Consider the following 23,339-nt stretch of genomic DNA (forward strand, 5'->3'; position numbering starts at 1 on the left):
ATATTTGAAGAGTCTTGCTGTTTTATATAATTTAGATGGGCTTAAATTGTGGGTGGAACTTCTTGTACTTGAATATTCACCCTACAAACCTCCAGCTTGTGTTTTTTTATGGTAATGGTAAATGGTCTGCACTTGTATAGCGCTTCTAGTCTTTCGAGCACTCAAAGCGCTTTTACACTACATGTTACAAAGATGCTGAGAAAGTGATTCATGCCTTTATTCCAAGCTGACTCAACTACTGTAACAGACTTTTTACTGGCCTCCTAAAAAACACCGAGAGACTTCAGCTCATTCAAAACTCTTTTAACCAGAACCAAGAGGAGAGAGCACATCAGGCCAGTCTTAAGCCCCACACACTGGTGGCCAAGGCTACCATACATGGTGCCACCTGCTACAGTGTAACCATTCACATGCACTCATACACTGATGGAACAGCCACTGGGAGAAATGTTGGGTTCAGTATCTCGCCAAAGGATACTTCAACACATGTACTGGAGGAGCCAGGGTTTGAAATGCTAATCTTCCCATTAATGGATGACCCGCTCTGCCTCTGAGCCACAGCCGCCCCATGTGACTGACATCATTTTTCCATATAATCCATTAAAATCATCCAGTGAAGTTATCGTTGCAATAGGATTCAAACAGTTGAGACATGTACCACACTGCAAATACGTCATAGAGTAAATATTAGAGTATAATTTTCTGGAGATATTAAAGATTCTCCAGATTGGACTCTATTTACATTCTGCTTTGTGTCTCTGGGCGACTGGTTGGTGTTTGCAGATATTAATGAAATAATCTCGGATGAGACGACCAACAGTGAATTCATCCAAGTCTGGCTTTTTGCTTTCAGAAAAGCTATTGTCCAGTAATCTTCTGGATTAAACCCCCAACTCCCCCCAGGTTTGCCGAATTCCTAGAAAGTCATCACTCTGCCATATAATCACAGGACATAAACAAGCCCTTTACAGAAAAACTAGGATCTGCTATCTTTCTGGTTAAAAGTTTAAACCTCAGATATTTCCTCTTTTTTTGTCACCATTTAAAAAGACCTGTCAGATCTAACACGGAAACACTTAATTCATGCAATAATCCTCAACCGTCTGTCCAAAAAGACAGAAATCAAATGACTGCACTAAGTGAACAAAAGCTGCTCCTTCTCTTCATTCATATTCATGAGCTGGTGGACAATTTGAATCAGACTCCAAAGACTCAAAGACTAATTCAAATCCTCTGAAAGACTGAAATTTTCACTAAGAGGGCCATTGTTGAGATCTATACTGTTCACTTTCAGAAAAATCTGCATAATAATTTCACTGTTCTTCGCACTGCAGACTGGAGGTCCTTTACTGTAACTTCTTTGTAATGTGAGTTTTGTGAGCCATCAATCATCTCATCCCACCGAGATCTAATTTCTGTTTCCTTCATGGTGTTTTAACATGAGACTTTTTAAGGAAGGATTTTTTTTTAAGTTGCCTCGCACATTTCGTTCATTCATTCACACCTACAGGGAGCGAGTTGCAGGCAGAGGAGGCAGCTGGAGTTTTGGTCTCAGTGAACAATGATCACTTGACTTACACATAATAAAGTGATGCCATGCTGGGAGCTTTAATTATGACTGAGTAAATTAGGAGTGACGTCTTCCTATAAATATGCTTTAACTGTTCTTATTTTTATCAGCCGCATTCACTGCACGATTCGAGGGGTGGTAATGCTGGTCGTTTGTACACTGGTCCATACTGAAATATCTCAACAGCTATCGGATGGATTGCTTTGAAATTTTGAAACAATTTCTGAAACATTAAACCTGCTTAGCATATTAGCTTTGTCCTTCTGAGCATGTTAGCATGCTGACATTAGCATTTTGCTCAAAGCACCAATGTGCCAAAGCACAGCCTAACAGAGCTGCTAGCTTGCCTTTAGACTGTAATGGCTGAAATACATGGGGCACAGAGGTAATGCGTCACATGGGCGGGGCAGAGCGGGGTTTTTTACCGGGCTAATAAAAGGGACGAGGCGTTTAACTGGGACTAGGCTTTTAATTGAAGTTTATCAGAATGTGAATGTTGCCCTCAAAATCCTAAAGTTTTGAGGAAATGTTCCTCCGTGAAATCCTCCACATCGTAGCCCTACCACTCCTGACTCCTCCTGCACCCACACCTCTCTATCTCCAAAGAACTACCAGCAACAGATGCTAATAGAGTTATAGTATTTGTGTTCTTTGGTCTTCTCACCCTCACGCCACTTTTCCAAAGGTTCAAAAATCCCGAAGCCTCTACAGTCTGAAAAGTGTCCCAATAGACTAAAAGCCTATCTTACGGCAGCCCGTTATACAGAAAACAAACACACATTGCTCTGGAAATAGCTACACTCTCTCCAAACAGAAGCATATGGCTAATTACATTGCCTTTCAGAACAATAATATCAACATATGATGAATTATCAGCCCACCTTCCTAGCAAATTGTTCAGGAGAGCGTCGCACTGCTATGTTATTGATTTTTTCCAATTTTTTGTTGTTGTTCCAAGATGCATGTGTGATGTTGTTGGTTACATGTAAAGAGTTTTAAGGCATAGATCCGTTCACGCTTGTGTAGCTCACTTCAAACATGAATGTGAACAGTGCAGGCAGAGAGATCAGATCTGGGGAGAGCATTAATCCCTGTGATGTCAACTTAGCCTTCGTCCGGCTGACCTTTGAATGGTGGTCAACTGATATCTAACATGATGAACATCATGGATTTGCTTATATAAGAAAGGAGCCTGAAGGCCACCTGATGGAGGACCCATGTTTTCATTCACAGATTGCAGTTTTCCAGTGACTGAACTGATCCACACCAGCTCCGGTCTGTTGTTCTTGATCAGTCCACTATGTTTTAAAGTTATTTGTGGGATGTAATAATTCCTGAACGCCCTATCTATTTATTTATTTACAATTGCTATGACGCAGTGTGGCAAGTTACGTCTGCTGGTAAATTGATGTATAATTATTCATACCCTTCAACAGATTACAAATGATCCATTGCCCATTTAAAATGATGGATTGGCGACTTATATCTTTCCTCCCTATTTCGCCATCGTCGGACGCATCCATCAGGCGACCATTCTTTCTCCTGACAGCCTGAAATTGTGATCTTTCATGGTGATCAAAAATCTCACCAACCGTTACTTCTCCCTGTCCCCATAAATGACCAGTGAAGCATCCGTAAATCACTGCCCAGGAGTCATAACTTGTGCTGCTTCCTTTTTTTAAGGACTCCTGAAACTGTCTTGGCTGATGCATTTATATGCACTTTACGTCAGACAGCTTTTTTACTTGAGAGAAGTGGACACCAGCAGCTGCATACACTTACAGGGAGGCCGAGAGGTTGTTGTTTTATAACAGACAAAAGGTGACAGAGAAAGATGGAAGGGACAAACAGATTGTGAAACTTTAAGGATGCATCTTGTTAATTACAACTTTGGTGCTCTGTTCACAGTTTAGGCCGTCACTCCAGATGCTTTTCATAACATTGTACTCCTCAAGTTATAATTTTCAAAATGGCCTTCACTATACTGAAGTTTTCTTGGTACTGTTTCAAAGATTTTCTTATGCAGGGTTCAGACTACATGACATTTTTTCCATTCGGACAGTCACTATGTCAGATTCGACATTTATGGAGTCATAAAATCTTGTTGTGATTTGGCTAACAGACACGACAGACTACATGTTCATCCATGACCAGTCATTGCCGGTCGTCTTTCAAATTCCTATTTTTATCATTATTACTTCAGTTGCTGTGGCTGTTCATATGCCAGCTGAAATATGGTTGCAATAATGTAAAAAGTGCCACCAGATGGCACTGCTCAGAGTCTGCCACCTGGTTGCCGCCTTTGAATAAAGTCCTGATTTCACCTGTGCGGTGTGTCCGGCAAAGTCTGGAACTTAAGAAGAAAATAAGAAAATATAGGCATGCGGCGGAGTTTCTGCAGATAAATACACTGCCACACACTGCTAGTGGGTCATAAGTGATGGTTGAGAGGGATTACTCCTGAATGAGTTTATACGTTGATTTTGGCAGACCACAGAATGCAAGGCCAGCCCTAGAAACACGAAAGTCTGCCCATGAGAGAGTAAGTATTGAGGTTAAACTGCTGGTCAAAGTGATTGATGATGTGAGTGTCAGTCTTTCCCCATTGGCTGTTGCTCGTTTCTGTTTAATCAGGCTGTTCTGAGAGTGTGATCAGGTATAGCCTTCCTGTATCATCAAAAAGTTATCACATCTGTTTCAGACTGTGATGAAAATCATTGGTAAGACAGATCATCATAACCTTCAGTCTCTCTTTAACCAGTGCATACTTTAACAGGTAGAGAGGATCCTCTGTGATCCATCCCATATCCTGCAGTCTCAGTATGAGTTGTTACTCTCAGGCAGAGGATACAGAGCTCAGCGGTGCAAACTGAATCGGTTTAAGAACTCTTTGGTGCCTGTATCAGTTGGTATTTTTAACAGTAGCCAAAATAAGCAGAGGTTACAGAGGCTGTACAGCAAAACTGACTGACTGATTGATGCCTCAGGGTGTGTATTTATCTGTTGGTTATGTTTTTGTATTTTTATGTGCTCTTTTTTTATCTGAATGTCTTCTTGTTTGCTGGTGGTGTGTGTCCACGTGTGCCGATGGGAGTCCAACTCAAATTTCCCCATGAGGACAATAAAGTATCTATCAATCTATGAATAGGTGCTGACAGTGCTGCTGCGACACAGACTTCCTGTTTATTTTTGTAAACTGAAATCATTTCCCTCAGTGGAAACAAAGCTTTTATTTACTTTCATTTCACAGATAAGAAACAATAAATTGTGAAGACAATAAAGCCTCCACAAAATAGCATTTGAAGTGTGTGTGATTTTTCCTGGCTTCATATGGGTGGTGGAAAGTCTGCTAGCCACTAGGTTAATTTATGCAACGGGAACTGTCATAGGCTTATGCTAATAATGTTAGCATGTTGTATATGTGGAAAAACGGTGTCTAGTATAAGGCAGTTGTTTTGTCAGTGAACCTTGTGAGTTCAAATGGAACTGAATTTTATAAGGTTACCTTTGTTGAATGTTGCTGTTGTCCCTGGCTTCATGAGTAGACGAAAAGACCGCTAGCCGCTATGCTAATTAATGCAATGTAAAATGCCATAGGCTTATGCTAGTAATGTTAGCATGTTGGATTTTTGGGGAAAATGTGTCCAGCAAAAGACATTTGTCTGTGAACCTTGTGCATTAAAATGGAGATAGATTTTGTACTTCTACTTAGGTTTCTTTAGGTATGTTAGCTGAAACAAATTAAACTCTACAGCACTTCACAGAAACTAGCTTTTATTTATTTATTTTATTTATGTATTATTGCAGAGTGACACATTATTATTAACGTCATGAGTGTGAATTATTAACCTTATACACCTATGGCAGTGGTTCGCCAAAAGTGGTTCGCGGGTCCATTCTGAATGGACCACAGGTGACTTCCATACCTGTCAAGTTTGTTAAAATACACACTTTACTTTGAAGTACGGTGAATTTCCGGCACAGAACTTTTACTTTGAAGTGCTGTTTCCTTCTGTGGAGTGAGTGGCTAATGGGCAGCTACTTGACAGAGGCAGTAAACTAACTGGACGACATGTCCAAACACAAGTATGATGCTGAATATATTAAACTATGTGGACCTTGAACTAATGCCTGGACCAGTTGGGAACCACTGATCTATGGTATAAATGCTCAAAATGACGTAAACCACTGGTTTTGGCTTCAACTACAAATCAAACTTTTGCTAAGGAGGGGAGGGTTGTGTTAAAATCAGGGGTGTCCAAACCTCCTTGAATGGGGGCCAGATAAGACAAGTCAAAATACCTGAGGTCCAGCTGCTTCATGCATCATATGGGTTATTAGAATATAAAGAATCCTGTGCAAATCAAACAAACAATTCTCAACAACTCCTGTGTACTTGTCGCCTCACTGCTTGGTCCCCAAAAACACTGTGTCACAAAACATAATTTCACAAGTTCAAGTGTATCAATGTTTTCTTACACTCCTACTTTACTGTGGCCACGTCTGCTACCTAGCAGGATATGTCTGTTGCTAGGTAACTGTTTGTTTGCTCATTTACCATCTGGAGACACATTAGTCCCACCTGTGTAATTCCTACTTCGTGCATGTCTACAAACTGTGTGACAGTCCTGCCATCGAGAGGTGAATGGAAAAGATGCAAAGTGTGCTGGCTTGAATACCAATAATGTGTGGGGCCACATATAGTGTAGTTTGAACGACAAACCGCAAGCTGTTTAAAATTGGTCCGCAGGCCATGATTGGCCCCTGGCTCAGACTTTGGACATGCCTGTGTTAAATGATCAGTGAGTACAGCTCCAGAGAAAGAAGGTCCCTTCTGCTGTCTGAGTTTAATGCTGCCACTTCCTATTTCAAATCAAAGGCCACGGTCATTTACATGGTCCAGCCGTATATCAGATTGTAACCTCGTCTTGTTTAGGGACATCCTGCATGGTATAGCTTTAATCAATGCATAAGCAATCTAAAAAAGAAACCAGCTTCTTTAGCCCTGGCTAACAGCATCTGTAAACTCTGAGAGAGTGATGAGCTCTAACTTTTAAATCTTCCTTCCTCATCTCTTTAACTACACCTTCAGTTTGTGTGTGTGTGTGTGTGTGTGTGTGTGTGCGTGTGGTAGCTGCGGTGCACATTCCAGGAACACCATACCCGCTTTCAGGCTTCTCACTCAGACATATCATTTGTCATCACAAGGCACTTAATTTTTCACTGCGGATTTATGTGAATTCTCTGCACTGAGGTGTAGAAGGCGGTGTGTTTACCTTCAGCACGGTGGATCCCAGCTCCAGGCCCACCAACACCGTCCTGTCCACCAACTCGGCTATTCTTGGGTCGGCCACCTTCAACGAGTCCTGGACCAGGTCTGTGACATCCACCTGCCAGTCGGGCCCCAGCATGGTGATGACCTGGTCGGTGCCCTCGGTGGAGGTGGTGTGGAATTGGGTCAGCACCTTAACCAGGGCCCGCTGGTACTGCAGAGTGCAGCCTCGGCTCACACGGCGCTCATCGTCCTCATCGTCTGCGTCGCTGTCCCTGGTGCTCCTAAGATGGAGAGAAAAGGGGAAAAATTATTGTGATAAAGAGAAAAAAAATGCATTAAACATTCCTCTATATGGTGTCAAGGATAAATTTAATAAAGTAAGTGCTACTCTAAACCACCCATGAATGGCGTGGGTGCCAATTTTAGGCAGCTGTGAGTGCTCTGCAACAAAGAAACTGAGGTGGAAAACTCGAGAAGCTTAACTCAGCTCCCTGAATCTGGCCAAATTCATCTGGAAATGGCCACTGAAAAGATTAAGAACTCCTCATGAAACATTAAAAACTTAAAGCCGTCACCAATCACAACTAGTCACTTCTCTAAACCGAGCAGCTGCTGCTAAATTATGCTCAGCACTGTGGCATGATGCTACGTCTCAATGTGTGCCGTCTGTTCTTAAGGTCTCTACTCATTTTGTAATTTGACATCATAACGGTGATGAGAAACTCGGCACCGCTCCACACGAATCCATCATATTATCTGTTCTGATGTAACAGCGATGAGGAAAAAGATCCTCGGGGCCAGCAGGGAGGGAATGATAGGCACCAGAAAGCAGAGTTTTGGACCGATGCCCTTCTTATTTCACAGGAGCCCTGGGCAGCGGGGTTAAACATGCCAGGTGCATCCCCCACTGAGCACAATCTGCTCTACAACAAGATGTATGAGTTACCCAACTTCGCTCAGCACGCTTGACAGTCTGCCAGTTCCTCCTTAAAAAGCACTCTTCTGCTTAATCTTAGCTTTGACTTAACTATATGAACGACTTGAGATTCAGGAGAGGCAGCAGGGCTGTCAGCCACTGACAAAGTGTATATCCCACCCATTGATTCAACGAACTGGTCTGATTATTAGGCTAAACACTTCTGTCCCGAGGTCTCATAACCGCTTAGAATACACTCCCTCAACATCCAGATGCATTGTTGCGTGCACCTCTCCACCTGTCCCACCTACTGGGCTCGATTATTAATTCATCTTAGCATGCCTCCTCTCCACACCTCATCCTTCCCAGCCGTACTTCAGCACTCTGCTCTGCTTATAACTTGGCACTGGCAGGTTATGTGATGTATAGGAATAAAATGCCCCCCCATAAGGCTCTCATGGATCATTGGAGGTACCTACATGTAGCTGTTCATTCAAGCAACTTTAACGTACCCTCATGAACCTCTTTCGCTCTGATTAAGCTTGGGTCACCTCGGTGTGTCTATGGTTGGTTGAATGTGTTACTTTGAAATTAATAAAAAATGCAAAGCTCTTTCACAACAATGTGGTGAATTCAATGCTATGGAAAATATTGTCTTGACAGGTAAAAAGCTACGGACATTACATTAGTCAGCACAATGATGCATAGTATTAGTACAAACTGCATATATGCAGTCAGTAAAACAATAACCACAACAACAAAACATAACAACAAAACAAAAATAGCATGTAGATGCAACAACCTGATTTTCCTGTAGTAAATTAGACATTTGCAGGTTACAATAATCTTGCATGTGGATTCTATCTCAAATATTAAAGAGGACCTACGCTCATTTTTAGGTTCATACTTTCTACTAGAACATGTTTACATGCTTGGGGGCGGCTGTGGCTCAGAGGTAGAGTGGGTCGTCCACTAATCAGATGATTGGTAGTTCAATGCCCAGCTCCCCCAGTCGGCATGTCAAAGTATCCTTGGGTGGGATACTGAACCCCAAAAAGCTCCCGATGGCTGTTCCATCGGTGTGTGAGAGTGTGTGAATGGTTACTGAGTAGCAGGTGGCACCTTGTATGATAGTCTAAGCCACCACTGTGTGAATGGGTTAATGTGATGTGTAGTGTGAAAGCGCTTTGAGTGGCTGGAAGACGAGAAAGCTTCCCTGCTGAAAAAGCACAGTCTGCTCTGATTGTTTGACATTTCCAGGTCTTTCATTTATGGCGGCTCTGCACTGTCACTGCAGCCCGGGAATGACTAACAGTGAATACCTGCAATTTTTACTATGAAAAATCACCAACAAAAGTTTCTAAACTAAACTGACATGTTCCAGCGGGAATATGATCTGAAATCGGGGAGAAATTTACACTCCTGGATGATTGCATGTTTCCCTGACATTAGCATGTAGCTATGTGTACATTTGTAGTGTGGTTGGTGCAGGGGAATGACTGTACCGCAGAATAGCAGCACTTTCTATCATTAAAATCACCAATAAATGCTTCAAAACACGACTGACATGTTCCAGCAGGAATATTATCTGAAATCAGAGCGAAATTTACAACACTGGCAACCAAAATTACATGTTTTCCTAACATTAGCTTGAGCTACATGTAGCAGTGTATGCTACGTCTGTCGAAACTGAGTATTCAGAACAGTCTGCCTTTAGGGATTACTTCTACATACATTTACCTCATTATTTGAAACTTTGGTAACGTTTACTATGAACTTCCTTCATTGTAACACTATGTATAAGACACAAAATATGGAAAAGCGTCATAGGTCCCCTTTAAGTTTGTACAAGCCTTTAAAGTTGCATACCTGTCGCATGCATGGCCTTTAAGTTTTTTTTAAAATTAAGAAATAAAAAAACAAACCATTAGCAGAATTGTTAAAAAATTTAGTATGCATCATTTTGGTTGAGACTTGACCATTTGGTGCATTTTTATTCATGGGAAGTGAAATTAGAGTAAAAGAACCAGAAGAAAACAATGGTAATTTATCACCAAATTGGGACCTGCAGAACAAACCTGAAAAAAACACTTTAACCAAACTGCTGAAAATAAAACTCATTTAATGAGCAGTCATTAGTGGTGGCACTTCACACTGGGCTTTATCTGTCTAGTGTTTGCATGTTTTCTTCATCTACTGGAGTTTTTTTAATGTTAAAACAATTAAAAAAGAGAAAATGAAGAGATAAAAAAGTCCTTCATCACATATTCAGATTCAGAGAACAAGGGCTAAAAAAATACAATTAAACAACATTGTCCTGCAGATATTTTAGTAAATTGTTTTAAATTAGGGATGCATGATAATATCAACATGTCATCTGTTTCCGCAGATACTGGCTTTAAAATTAAATATTAGAACCGGCCAACATGCCTTTTCTCAATTTGCACAATGACACACAAAGTACACACAGTAGGACCTAATGCTGTGTTCTATTTACCTTGGACGTTGCAAATTGGAGCTGGGAATGGCGTCAAACGCAAGTTTTAGTACAACAACTCGAAAAACTGAGATGTTATTAGCAATGCCACTTCAAGCTAGGTTCGACATTGTTAGCAATGCCAGTAGTTAACAATGCATCAAGCTGTTTTTTTGTGAATACAAACACTGTAGCAACATGTCCACAGATAGAAGTTGTGCTGTGCGCTGTGTCTATAACTTATTTAAAAGACAGAAGAGACAGTAAACAGTGCATTACTATAGCTTTCACTGCTGTTGATGCACCGAGCAGCAACTTCGGAGTTTTGAGTTCGGGGTTGGTGAGGTTCCTCCGACTTTACGAGGCGGAAATCTGACTTCAGGGGGCGTTTCAGTTAAAATTCCAACTGGGAACTCGCTGCAAAGTCTCAGGGCTGCTGTGAAACTGTGCCAACAATTGTGCAGGCAACAAAAAAGTTTGTCTTGGGTGAGTTGGTACATGAGACAATCAAGAAAGGACCGATGAGGAGATACACGCACACCAATGCAACTGGTTTGGACCGCCACAGAAAAAGGTCCACAGGCTGAGATCAATGCAAAAATAGTCAATTTATTTATGACAGCTGTGCACAAAGAGAAGGGAACTTGGAAATTCTGACTTTCCAGGAAAAGAAACACACCATAACAGTCCAGATATCCAGTCTGCTGCTGCATCAATCCTGACCATTAAGTTTTTTAATGTTTTCTGTGACCTCCAATTTAAAAATGATGCATAACTTAATTTTGAGTACCTTAATAACTCAAAACCAGATAACCTAATCAAGAGCAATCGCTTGATGTTTTTTTAATCATCTTAAAAGGTAATAAGAAGACACTAAACTGGGAAACTAGAACCCTAAACTGATTTTAGGTACAGTGCATTTTTCTTCCTTTTAATATTAGTTCTCTGGCCCGGCTGACATCTGGACTTCATATTGCGGCCCTCTGTGTGTTGGAGACTGACAGTGTTAGCTTCAGGTCATGTAGTTGCTGTTGTACTTAGGTAAGTGAGTTAACAGCAGACGCTGAGACTGCACACTCAGTTACTCATTCAGTTAAAGATGGAGAAAAACCCAATGAGACAGTAAGACTCTCTCTGTCTCTGTCAAGGAGTTTCACAACTCTTGGCTCAGGTCAGTGAAAGTTTACCTTCCTGAGTCTGTACCTGAAAATAAGGTTGATATTTTTTCTCCCCAAGAAGAATATTGTCCGTTCTTATTAGAGTCTCTGATACAACCGTACAAGCTGAAGCTTCAGTGCACACGGGCTGCCCGCCCGATTACACTTCCTTTCCTTTTTTAGAGCATGTTGCTGGATAATGCAGCCAGTGAGCAATTCTACTGCACTGTAGCAAAGGCCCACTGCAGGCCAAGAGACCTTGCTGCGCATGAAGGTTCAGAATGTGTCACGTTGCAGAAGTGAGGGGATGTAGGATGGAAAGGCTGCAACGGAAAGGAAAATAAAAGGAGGCGAGGGAAGGAGTGTGGGAGGTTAGAGGTTGTACAAAGGAGAGTCCGAGCGCCTGTGAGAGGAGGAAAATAAGCAGGGGAGAATGAACGATGGGGGGATTGACAGGAGTTAATGAAAAGACAATAATTCAGTCTAACAATCACAAAATGAAGCAGCTTAGGAAAGTCTGATGCAGATAATCATCACCATTTGGTGTTAGGGGAGTGTGTTTGAGATGACTAACGAGCTGCTTTATTTTGTATCAGAGTTCTTACTTTGAGGTTTTATTTACAGTGCATTGTAAGGCCTTTGCAAACATCAGCTAATTCATTATCGCAACACACTATAATGACTGTAAACAAACAAGACCAAGGTCAACACAAATGGATCCTGATATCTCCTGCCAGTGCTACAGGGCCTTCCAAAAATTAAGATGATTTCTTGTAAATCCTGTTGCTGCCTGTCCATTCAACACATATTCACTCCAACCTCGTCACATATTGACGTCTGGCCATGAACCCTCCATGTCCAGACATGACATGAAAGGTACCCTGGGTGCGTTGGTTGTTGACGTTCTCGGACGCCGTGTCAAGTTCTGCCTGTTACATGCTTTGTCTGTTTTCAAAATACACTTCATCCTCTTATTCATGAGTAGATGCACGCTTCCTTCTGCATGGTGATACGGTTGACAGATGTAGTTTGGTGGACAGAAAATAGTTCCTTCATGAAACAGCTCATGAGGCCTGTGGATTATTTTGAGTAAATGGGTCATGATTTCTGGAAAGAGACATTGCTGTTAACTTTTTTAGATGTATTTTTTGGCACTTTGAGCACCACAAGCAGAGTGCCATCTAATTCAAGAGAAGGCAGACATCTCATCATTAGGCCTGATCAAAAGTGTTTTCAGTTCGTTTCAGTGTTTCACTTCTGATGATTTAACTTTGCTACATTAAAAGAGAGTCCCAAAGGTGGTTCCGTGTCTGTCAGATGATATGAAGGGGATACTACAATATCAGCAGAGCAATAACATAATGCACAGTGGACTTTCGAAGAGGTAGCATTTTTTTCTTGAAACATTATGACTTTCTTCTCATTAAATTATTTATTTTTGTTATATTACAACAATTTTTTTCCTCAAATATAACTTTATTCTCCACTCCTCAGAGAACACAGATATGTGGTATATGTTTTAAATGTGCAGAAAGTTTTGAACAGTTGAGAAAAACAGTCGAAAGCTATACAAAATGACTGAGAGCCTCACTGCATCTTATTCTATAATATATATAGACAATGAATCGTCAGCTGTTGTCTGTTTGTGTTGTTTTTACATTAATAAAGACATTTCCATTATAGATTGGTGCATAAAAAAATTACCACAAAGCAGGAAATTAAGGGTTTGCCTCTTAAAATTTCCTGGAGGGGACAAAATCCAAACTCCCTTCTTAATAAGTGTCCCCACTAGTGTTGAAATGAAACCTTCGCCCTTGTAATTCACCACATTTATTTAAGTGGGTTACAACTAATTAGAGACTTCATAGATTCTCTTATATAGGGGAATACAGATTAGAGAATAGCGATTATTCCGCACACAGCCCTAGACGTATACAGAATCATGGAAACAACTACATTTTCACGGCAACTGAGTACTCTAAATCTACTGATGAGGACGGAGTGATACAGTTGAAAGCTCCAGAACAAGCAAGTGAGTCGACCTTCATTGGGTTTCTTTTGTCAACACAAGAGATTTATGATTTCACATTTGACGCCTCACATTCAATATCAGCAATATCTGAAAACAGCCCTAGATGACAAGAAAATCTCTCTCGGCATTTCCTTAGACTTGTCAAAGCCTTTTGACGCTGTTAATCACAACATCTTTACTGCAAAATTACAGAAATATGGCTTTCATGTTGTTGCTTTAAAATGACTGCTCGATTATTTAACGGACAGAGAACAGTATGTCTTTATTGACAGGTATGATTCAAATAGAGTTAACCTACCTTGTGGAGTACCTCAGGGCTCCATCCTTGGACCTCTTTTGTTCTTGATTTACATAAATGACCTACTTAGCGTCTGCCAAAAGGCACTGCCTTTTTTATCATTCAAGAGGCAAATGAAGAGCTATCATCTATTTTTAAATGGTTTCAGATGAACAAACTCTCAATATAGAAAAATCGAGCTTCATGATATTTGGAAACAAAAATAAAAAATATAACAAAGATAAAGCCAAAATTTTCATAGACAACATCGAAATAACTCAGGTTCCTTACAATAAATGTCCAGGGGTCATAGTAGGTGAAAAACTACCTTGGATATACCATATTTAACTTGTCTGTAAAAAAAAACTATGAAGTCAACTGGTATCTTATGGAGAGTTTGTTTACTGTCGATCATTCCTGTATTTTAACATTTTATTACAACTTAATTTACCTTCATTTAATGTATTGTAATATGGCATGGGCTGCCACATGTCCCACTCATCTCAATAAGACTTTTCTAATTCAAAAGGAATTTTTGAGAGACCCTAGCTTTGCTAAAAAATGTGAATCATCTGCTTCTCTTTTCAGAAAATATCAATTCATTTATCAATTTTAATATGAACATATACCAGACTTGTGTATTCATGTATAAATATGTACATCTCACTTATGACTTGCCAGAGTCTCACTCCGAAATCGGCAAAATCTGGCACTTGGGCAGTGACTTATGGTGTCAGAAACCAACAAACAAAGGCGTCCTTTAAAGTCGGCAAATTTGGAAAAAACTTCTTCCATCTCTACAATCATCATCTGCATTATTGTTATTCAAAAAATATCTGAAAACTAACTTGCAAAGACTGATTCATTTGTATATTGTTTGTATTTTTGTTGTTGTAAATTATACATCTCTAACAATTTTGCAAGACTTCTTAGTTTGGAACTCTATTCAATTCTGCAATCTTTGATTTTGACTTTTTCTTTTTATGTTTGATTGTTGGGAGGTACCTCTCCTGCACAGTATTTTAACTTTTAATTCCTTGTTCCTGTATTTTTTGTACATATATATGCAAATACACTAAACTAAACTAAACTAAAACCACATGCCTGTGTGTGAATCTGGCTTGTGATAAATGTGCTGAATATATGATTTTTTGTGGGGGTTGTATTACTTTTCCAGACTTGGTGACTCATGGATATCTTCAGCATCAACACTTTGACAACAAGCACAATTGCCCTGGAATGAGATGTAGGCTGTTTTTAAAACAAAACCCATGCTACTGAATCAATCAAACAAGAGGTGCAAACATAAGCAGGAATTGATCTATTTCCTGAGAGGTAAACAGAAGGTATCACTACAAGCTACACCGAAGTCTAAAATGAAAGTGGTAATTACTTCATGATGTAAAAATACCTTGTATTTCACCTTTACATAGCACCAAGTGAAGCCAGCCTGCTGTGATAATGCTACAGCTATGGATCAGGCAGCAGAAGAAAAAGAATAATGCTATATCACATATATCAAAAGATACGTCCAACACCACCACTAGAAATATCAGTGAAAACACAAAGAGTCCTGTGGGAAGGCCAGTCTAGTCAGTATCAGCTGCTTCAGAAGTCTGCATGTGGTACCAGCGAGAATAATGGGAGCTGCCTTTGTCTGTTGGTGCCTGATGCTGCAAAGAACTACAGGGAAAAGTAAAGGAAATTACATTCCCTCAGTAAATCCAAATGACAGCATGCAAGAAAGAAATGCTTCACCTGCAGCGAGATGAATTCTCTGGCCTGGCTGTGTGGCAATCATAGCAACCTAAAATAGCTCACAAGGGGTCTTTGATTATTGTTTTCATGAAGGCACAGGGGAAGTTATATGCATAGAAAATGGGTTGGAAGAATTGCAGAGAAACATACTTTAGAGAAAGAAACTTTAAAGCACACCAATTTGCTTGAAACAACCATTCCAACAATTGTTATTCGGGGAACGTTAATAACAAAGAAAATATTGTTATACATGAGTTATACCATATGAGACTGCCGGCAAACCCTGGGGCCCAGTAAACGCCGGACCAATGGCAAACACCATTCAAAATAACGAGGTCTGAACATCTCACAAATCTGATAAAAGCCCATATATGATTCGTCATCTGCAGAGTTCTACTTTAATAGGCCAGGGCTTTTACAAAAAAGAAAAATGAATGAATGGTGCTAAAGTGGGAATTTAAGACACATTTTATACGTCAAAATAATACACCATCTATAACACATTATAGCCCATTGGGGATCTTTGAAAAATGAGGCTATGCAAGATGTTTTCCAAGCGTTCTAGGTCATTTGAAATACCTTAATTCTTCAAACAACTCCTTAAACACGCCATTTGTATTCAGGTTGGGTAGAAATGGATCTGGTCTACTGTGATGTACTCCTGCAGCGACGACAGCAGCCACCCGCATGAGTGTTAATGCTCCCATTAAACATTTCCTAAATGAAGGGTTGTGGGCCTGTTTGTTACCGCTCCATGCATGACAAGAATGCTGGAATATTTTAATGAGCCCAGGTTCCTTAACCTCAGACCACACTTTTCATTGGGGTCCAGGCTTGAGCACCCCTAATCTCCCGCTGGTGTCTTTTTTTCCCCACATCTAAGGCTCTTATATTTCTAACAGCTCATTCATTTTTTATTGCCTGCTGGATTCCTTCTATCGACAAACGCTTCTGCTGTATAATATTGACATGAGGGCCAAGCTTGGTCTTGATTCCTTACAATGACGATGATATAAACATAAGAATTGTAGAAGTGCGGTGAACTCCATCATCACGCTGAAAAGATGAGTGAGTAGATTTAGTCTATATACCTAAAATATAAAAATAGCCACAGATTTATGTACTGCATAGCCGTACTACTGCATGAGCAGTGTGAAGTGCAGCTACAACAACAGTTATTATTCAGAGTCCTGAGTAACACCCCAAATTACCTGCTTGTTAGTCCAAAAACATAATCCATGTGAAAGTACAGCCAATATCCATTGTGAAAATCCTTCTGTGTACTCACCCAAAGTCAAATTAAGTCTGTGTCTTGGACTTGTTGTGTAAAATGGGTTCAGATAGTTATGACACAAACATGACAACCTCGTAGATCAATTTGCACTTGAGAGCCTCATTTCGCAGGGTACAGCTCTGCAGCGTACCTGAGCCTGCCGCAGCATCTAATTGGAGCACAACAAGCAACTACACATAAAATCCTGGAGAACAGGGAGAAGACTGCTTTTTAGTTTCTAGTGTTTAAGAATGCTCTTTGGACAGTGAGTCCTCTGGTAATCATGTGTAAAAGACAAGAAGACAAGAAATTCTGCATCTTTTGCTCTGTGGCTTTGTTGGCTTTTACCATAGAGTAGATAAGAAAAAGAATGCTCTCTTGAGAAGCACTAATGTATGTAATGTACAGTGCTCCAGAGTTTCCATCAAGGTTAAACTTAACATTAAAAGGTCGACTCCATCTGCGTTTTGAAATGAAAACACCCACGCAGCTGTTAGCAAAAAGCAGTGACTTCGGTTAAAACACTGATGATAATAAAAGTAACTGAAAGGCTTAGTTTGGATTTTTGAAGCGGGGTTGTATAAGGAATTCTTATCCATAGTCAGTGTATTACCTACAGTAGGTGGCTGGTACAACCCCAGTTTAGAGAAGCAGGCAGGAGTATCACCATGAAAGGAGTGGCAGTAGCTCAGTCCATAGGGACTTGGATTGGGATTGGGTGGTTCATATGTCCTGGTCACACTGCGGTCTTCAGTCTTAATGACTGATTGAGAAATATGAAGGAATAGGTCTCCTACCCTGATCATCTAAACCATGTCGAGCAAAAAAATAGAAAGTAAGCACTATAATCCAACATAACACATGAGAGACTGTTTGCACATGACTACGCTTATCATTGCAGGTCAAAGTTGAGGCAGGAAGTAATTCTGTGAGCTTTGATGACAGTTATGATAATTACAGTTCTGCTTTATTTTTTCTTCTAAATAACAACCTGTCTGATCTCAAGTTTCCTTCCCTGTCTTTAGCACCATGCTTCCAAATGTCAGCAGCCACCTTGGTGAGTACAATGCTATAATTACAGATGGGAATGAAGGACAAAGCCATTAAAATAAGACCCAGGTTGCATGAGACTGTCATTTTCCCGTAACACTGCATGCGTGCTCAGTGGCAGTTCTTTTCTTTTTTTTTTTCAAGATTTTTTTTTGGCATTTTTAGCCTTTATTTGACAGAACAGACACGCGTGAAGGGGGGGGAGAGAGAGAGAGGGAGTGACATGCAGCAAAGGGCCACAGGCTGGAGTTGAACCCAGACCACTGCGGCAACAGCCTTGTACATGGGGCGCCTGCTCTACCACTAAGCCACCGACGCCCCGCTCAGTTGCGGTACTAGCACATGTGGTGTCCCAGGCAAGCCTCCCTCCGGTGCCGCCCCCCCCACAACCCTTAAAATAACATGTCGTTTGCTGCAGCCCAACAGTCATGTGCTTATTTGCTTTCAGTGACATGTACTTGTGTTTAATAATCATGTAAATCAATAAACAATGAAAAGAGAACAACAAATTAACTTACAGCAATAAAATAATATATGAATATACCCCTATTTATTTCTTTCTGTCTGTCTTTCTGTCTTTCTTTCTTTCTTTCTCAGTCTTGTCTTTCCTGTCTGTCCTCCTACACTCTTTATTCTGAACAGTTATTTGTGTATTTGGTTTACTTTTCATTTGTATTAGGTATTCATCTTGTTATGCCAGTGTTTTGTGTTGAAGTGTTAACCTTATATCTGTAATTTATCCTCCTGAGACCCAAACTTTTGTTTGGTATGCATTTTTAATTTCTCCTAGCTGTTTGGGATCTGTAGGACCTGAAAAGTAAAAAACACGAAACACTGTCAATGACAATAAAGTCCCAGTGTCCTCAAACGAGACGATAACAAAGTCCCAGTCCCAGCTTGTTACTGTTGTTAAAATTGATCAAATGTGTTGCCATATCAAACTACAAACATTATTAATCATAAATAAAAAGTTTCAACCATCAAATGTAATCAGGTTTTGGACCTTGTCTACTTTTGTGTCAGGTTCGGCTACATACTGACTTGGTAAAGAAGTTTGCCATCTTGCTTTTACATGGATTAGTGTATTGTGCTCTTACTACCACTAGATGGCATAAAGTGTCCACGAACGAGGACAACAGGTCTAAGTTAAGTAGAATGAAGTATAGGGTCAAGTAAAGCCAAAATGTGATGTCCTCATATGAGGACACAGGGTCTCAGGAGGTTATTTTGTTTTGTGTCAGCGTGATGACTAGAATAATGTGTTTCTGTTAATGTAAAATAAACAATTCATTCGTTCATTCACTCATCCATTCCTTCCCTCTCTAGTATCTTTTTTATAGTGCTGTGAAAACATCAACACATTTCTCCTTCAAACAGCTGGATTTATTCAAGTTTCTCACCAAAAGCTACATTTTACAAGATGACACTGAACACATCCTGAGAACGTTATAATTTACCTTCACAACATACTCATTTTTTACTGAGTAGAGCTTGAACACTTCATAAGGTAAATCTGTTCGTAGCAGCCACCAGCTGCTTAGAGGTAATGATAACTAGCTGCTAACTGCTAACAGCTAAAATAACCAGCTCTCCTGCTATTTTCATGTTCCTTCTCTCCACATCCAGTCCTCTCAGTAGTGTTATGGTAGCTGAGTGGGCTCCAGAGAGCTTTTGTCACTTTGAATTAATAACGATACAGCTTGTTTCGGGGTTCACGTGATGTTGGATAACTCGCCCATCTCTCCCAGAGAGCAGGTGAAGTGTAACGAGCTGGGGAGGGGGGCCAGTTATCCGATATCACGTGAACCCCGAAACAAGCTGTATCGTTATCAAGTCAAAATGATGAAAAAAAAGGCCTCTCTGTTATTTAGTAGGCTTTGCTGTGTAGTTATGATGTTGTGGCCTTATGTAATATTTCAAATAATAGTAGTAAAAAAATAAAATAGTAAAAGATAAATGTTTGATTTTTTCTTCTTCCATTTGTGGCGCCCCCTATGGATGAAGGCGCCCTGAGCATTTGCCCATACTGCCTACACCACGGGCCGGCACTGTGCATGCTTTAATTTGAGCCTCACCTTCTGTCGGGGAGAATGGGAACCCTCCAGCCTTTGATGAAGCTGAGATTGTTGTCAGAAAGTTCCACCTGCAGGGGAAGTTTGGGCACCCAGACGGTCAGCTCCAGCGGTGCGCTCAGGTGCTCATAGCTGAAGATCACCCTGGCGTTCATGGATCCCCGCGTCTCTTTCCCGTTGACGAACACGTAGTCGCAATTCATGGACACCTAGGACAGATCAGGGTCAGAAGTCAGAGACCATCTATATGGTAATGGTCACGTCGGTGGCAGAGGATCTAAGTGATATGTGATGATATACAGCACAGTATGGATGCAGCTGTCGGTGCCACAATTTATCACGGAGCATTTCAAGGTTGACACTTTCAGCAGAGCAAATACACAGCAAGGATCTCTCAGATATCTGAATGGGATGTGAAAGTTCAGAGCACATAAAACATCTCTGCTGATACTTTCATTTTGTCTTAAAAAAATCAGTTCACTCCAAAAAAACAAAAACCCCATAGAAGTATCATAAGTGGCTTTAGGTTTTTGAGATATCTGTCCCTGACATCGGAAAAACTCATGTTATATTTGTTTGGAAAACATGTTTAGTATAAGACAGTTATTTTGTCAGGGAACCTTGTGCGTTAAAATGGAGCCAAATTATGTACCATTACCTTTGTTAAATGTTGCTGTTGTCCCTGGCTTCATATGAGTGGAGGAAAAGTCTGTTAGCTGCTGGGTTAATTTATACAATGTAAAATGCCATAGGCTTGTGCTAAAAACATTAGCATGTTGTATTTGTGTGGAAATGTGTCCAGATAAAGACAAGTGCTTGTCTGTGAATGCTGCGAGTTATAGTGAAGCCGATTTGTGTACTTGTGTTTGGAACTGTCACTGTTAAGCCATGTTTAATTTGTGTTTAATGCGTGTTTTGAATCAACTAAACTTTACAGCACTTCACAGAAACTCTGCCTCCAACTAGTGTTGTGGAGGTTTAACTGCAGAGTGACACAGACACACCACTCCACAAGTATAAATGCTCACAACAACGTAGGCCACTTGTGTAGGCTACAGCGTAGGGTCTGCATAGAGCTGACCCACAAATATAAATCCTGCTTCACAGTGGCAGCTCTTCCTACAGGCGACAGGTGGCTGGCTAGGGCATCTCCACAACCTCATCCCACCCACCTCAAAAACTTAAAAAAACAAAACAAAAAACATTCAAAGGTCTACTGAGTATGATTTAGTGGCATCTAGTGGTTAGGTTGCAGACCGCAACCAACTGAAACTTCTGCTGTGTGCCAAGCTCATTCTGAGGTAACTTAAACACAACAATTCTTTATTTTTCTTTATTTTCTTTATTACTTTATTACTTTATTATTGTTTGTCTTGCCTCGGACACCTCAGTTCACCTCAGTCTGGCACTGAGGACCTGCTCCGTACTGTATGTAGATATAAACAACTAACTCTAAGGTACCAAAAACACAACCATTCCTATTTTCAGCACACAGTGCTTCTCAGCCGTGTGCCACTGACTCTGCAGGTTTTTATTCCATCCAAACACTACAGCAGCTGATTTCGGCAGCTTTAACCGGAGACGTGGAACGAATCAGTGAAAATCAGCTGCTGCTGTGTTTGGTCAGAATTAAAACAAAAACAAAAAACAGCCGATCTCTGGTCTTGATGGCAGAGTGCTGAGAACCGCTGCTGTAAACTATGCTTAGTGGCTGTGGGCTGTGCTCTGATCTAATTTGCATCTTTTATGCAGTCAAATTAGTGCTTCTAAGTAACAGTGTTTGTTAAGCATGTACAGTGCAAATTAGGCATGCAAACCACGTCCTAACCCCACCACCTCTCCTGCCCCTTCTCAGCATAATGATCTATGAACAATTATACAGACGCATGATATGCCAACAAAAGCTTTTAGGCAAACACGTAATTCATTTAATATGAAGCCTGACAGCAGTGTGACATTTCACATGAACTTCGGTCCTTAACACCTACATCAAGCATTAATAAATGCACATTTCTCCTTTCACAAGACACTCATGTAATGTGATATCATTTGTGACACAGCACTGACACCGAGCGTGAATTCAATATATGGAAATTCTAAATTTAAGCCCTAGCAAATGCCATTTTTAACTTAAAACCATTCTTTAGCGTTCCCATCTCGACAAAAATCTCCAGCTCCATTTGAATTATCATAAATACTTGTCCCCCTCTAACACTAAATTATTAACTGCAATGGAACTGGAGGGCTTTGCTTTTGGGCTCCCATCGAAGATTTATCTAGTGGTGGGAGGTAGCTGGCATTGTAATCAGAGGATCTAATCTTCTGCAAATGGAGGTCGGGCTGGCCAGTCTTCTCAGGGCTGAGGATTCATCATAACTGGGAGGAGGTCTGGGTAATATAATTCCCCCTCCATGCAGACAGGCCAGAGTGGAGGGAAGGGGGGTGGGTGGGTGGATGGACTTCTTAAGATGACAGTCTTTCCCTCTGGTTCAGTTAATGCAATTTTGTGCAGGGTTTGACCTTATGGGCTACCACAGTATCCAGTTTTTGTGTGTTATTGTTCTGTCTGCTCATGTGCGGTCTTATCTGTGTGAAGTGAGTTACAAAAGACGGAAGAAGTTACTCAACACAATGACCCCAGCCACCTTGATTAATCACAGTACGGCTGGCTGTATGTAGAGTCGAGAACATCTGCCTGACACATACTCCCTTCTACCCTAAAGCCACACACACACACACACACACACACACACACACACACACACACACACACTGAAAAGGTGCCCTAGCTGCAGTGCCGCTTCAGCTCCTGCGGCTATTGCCGCTGATAAACTTGGCCGGCTAATTGCAAGTCAAAAGCTGTTAGCAGCTCTGGGTATCAGTGGCCCTGTGGGGGCTTGCTGAGGAGGGCTTTCACACACTGAGCCGCCACATGCCGTCACACTGCTGCTAATGCGCTGTGGCATCTTCCCTGGTGCCAGCAGATTGCCTGGGTGGAGACAGATGATCAGGACAAGTGCAAGTGCTTCCCGCATTCGGTCATGTACTGGTCACATGATGCAGAGTGAAAGACTGGCTAGGTTAATAAAGGTGAGGACACCTAAGGAGCTGCCACACATTTATTCCATAACATTAACTGAATTTATTTTCCAAACGGCTCCAGGAAAGGCTGCAGTGGCTTCTGTACTTCAAGCAAGTAATGCTTTCCTTTTATTATGATGTGACTATTCTCTGTTCATCCACATTCTGCTGTGATAGCGGTTAAACACATTTATTCATATAATCCTGTGTGGAACTTGATCATCATCATTTCATTCCATCTTGAGCAGTTGGACTGCTCAAACAGATTTACTGCCATTACATCATCGGCTCATTATTTACACATGACCCCTTGAATGGACACTCCAGCAATTTAGTGTTTAACTTTCACAAAGTTAGGGGACTTAGAAGAGACAGAGGCGAAGATATCCGGACTTTTGGTCC

The 23,339-nt window shown here is 40.9% G+C and overlaps 1 protein-coding gene across 2 annotated transcripts in view; it reads right to left on the reverse strand.

The window, feature by feature from the left end:
• Positions 1-23,339, reverse strand: part of tmem132e (transmembrane protein 132E) — a 555,530-nt gene that overhangs the window by 22,882 nt on the left and 509,309 nt on the right. For both annotated transcript variants that reach the window (XM_033642168.2, XM_033642158.2), the window contains exons 6-7: positions 19,860-20,065; positions 6,847-7,126 (exon numbers count right to left, since the gene is read on the reverse strand). In XM_033642168.2, the coding sequence (XP_033498059.1) occupies positions 6,847-7,126; positions 19,860-20,065 (486 nt within the window). The remainder of the gene's footprint in view (positions 1-6,846; positions 7,127-19,859; positions 20,066-23,339) is intronic.

The sequence above is a fragment of the Epinephelus lanceolatus genome, chromosome 11 (genome assembly GCF_041903045.1).
Source record: "Epinephelus lanceolatus isolate andai-2023 chromosome 11, ASM4190304v1, whole genome shotgun sequence".
Lineage (NCBI taxonomy): Eukaryota > Metazoa > Chordata > Actinopteri > Perciformes > Serranidae > Epinephelus > Epinephelus lanceolatus.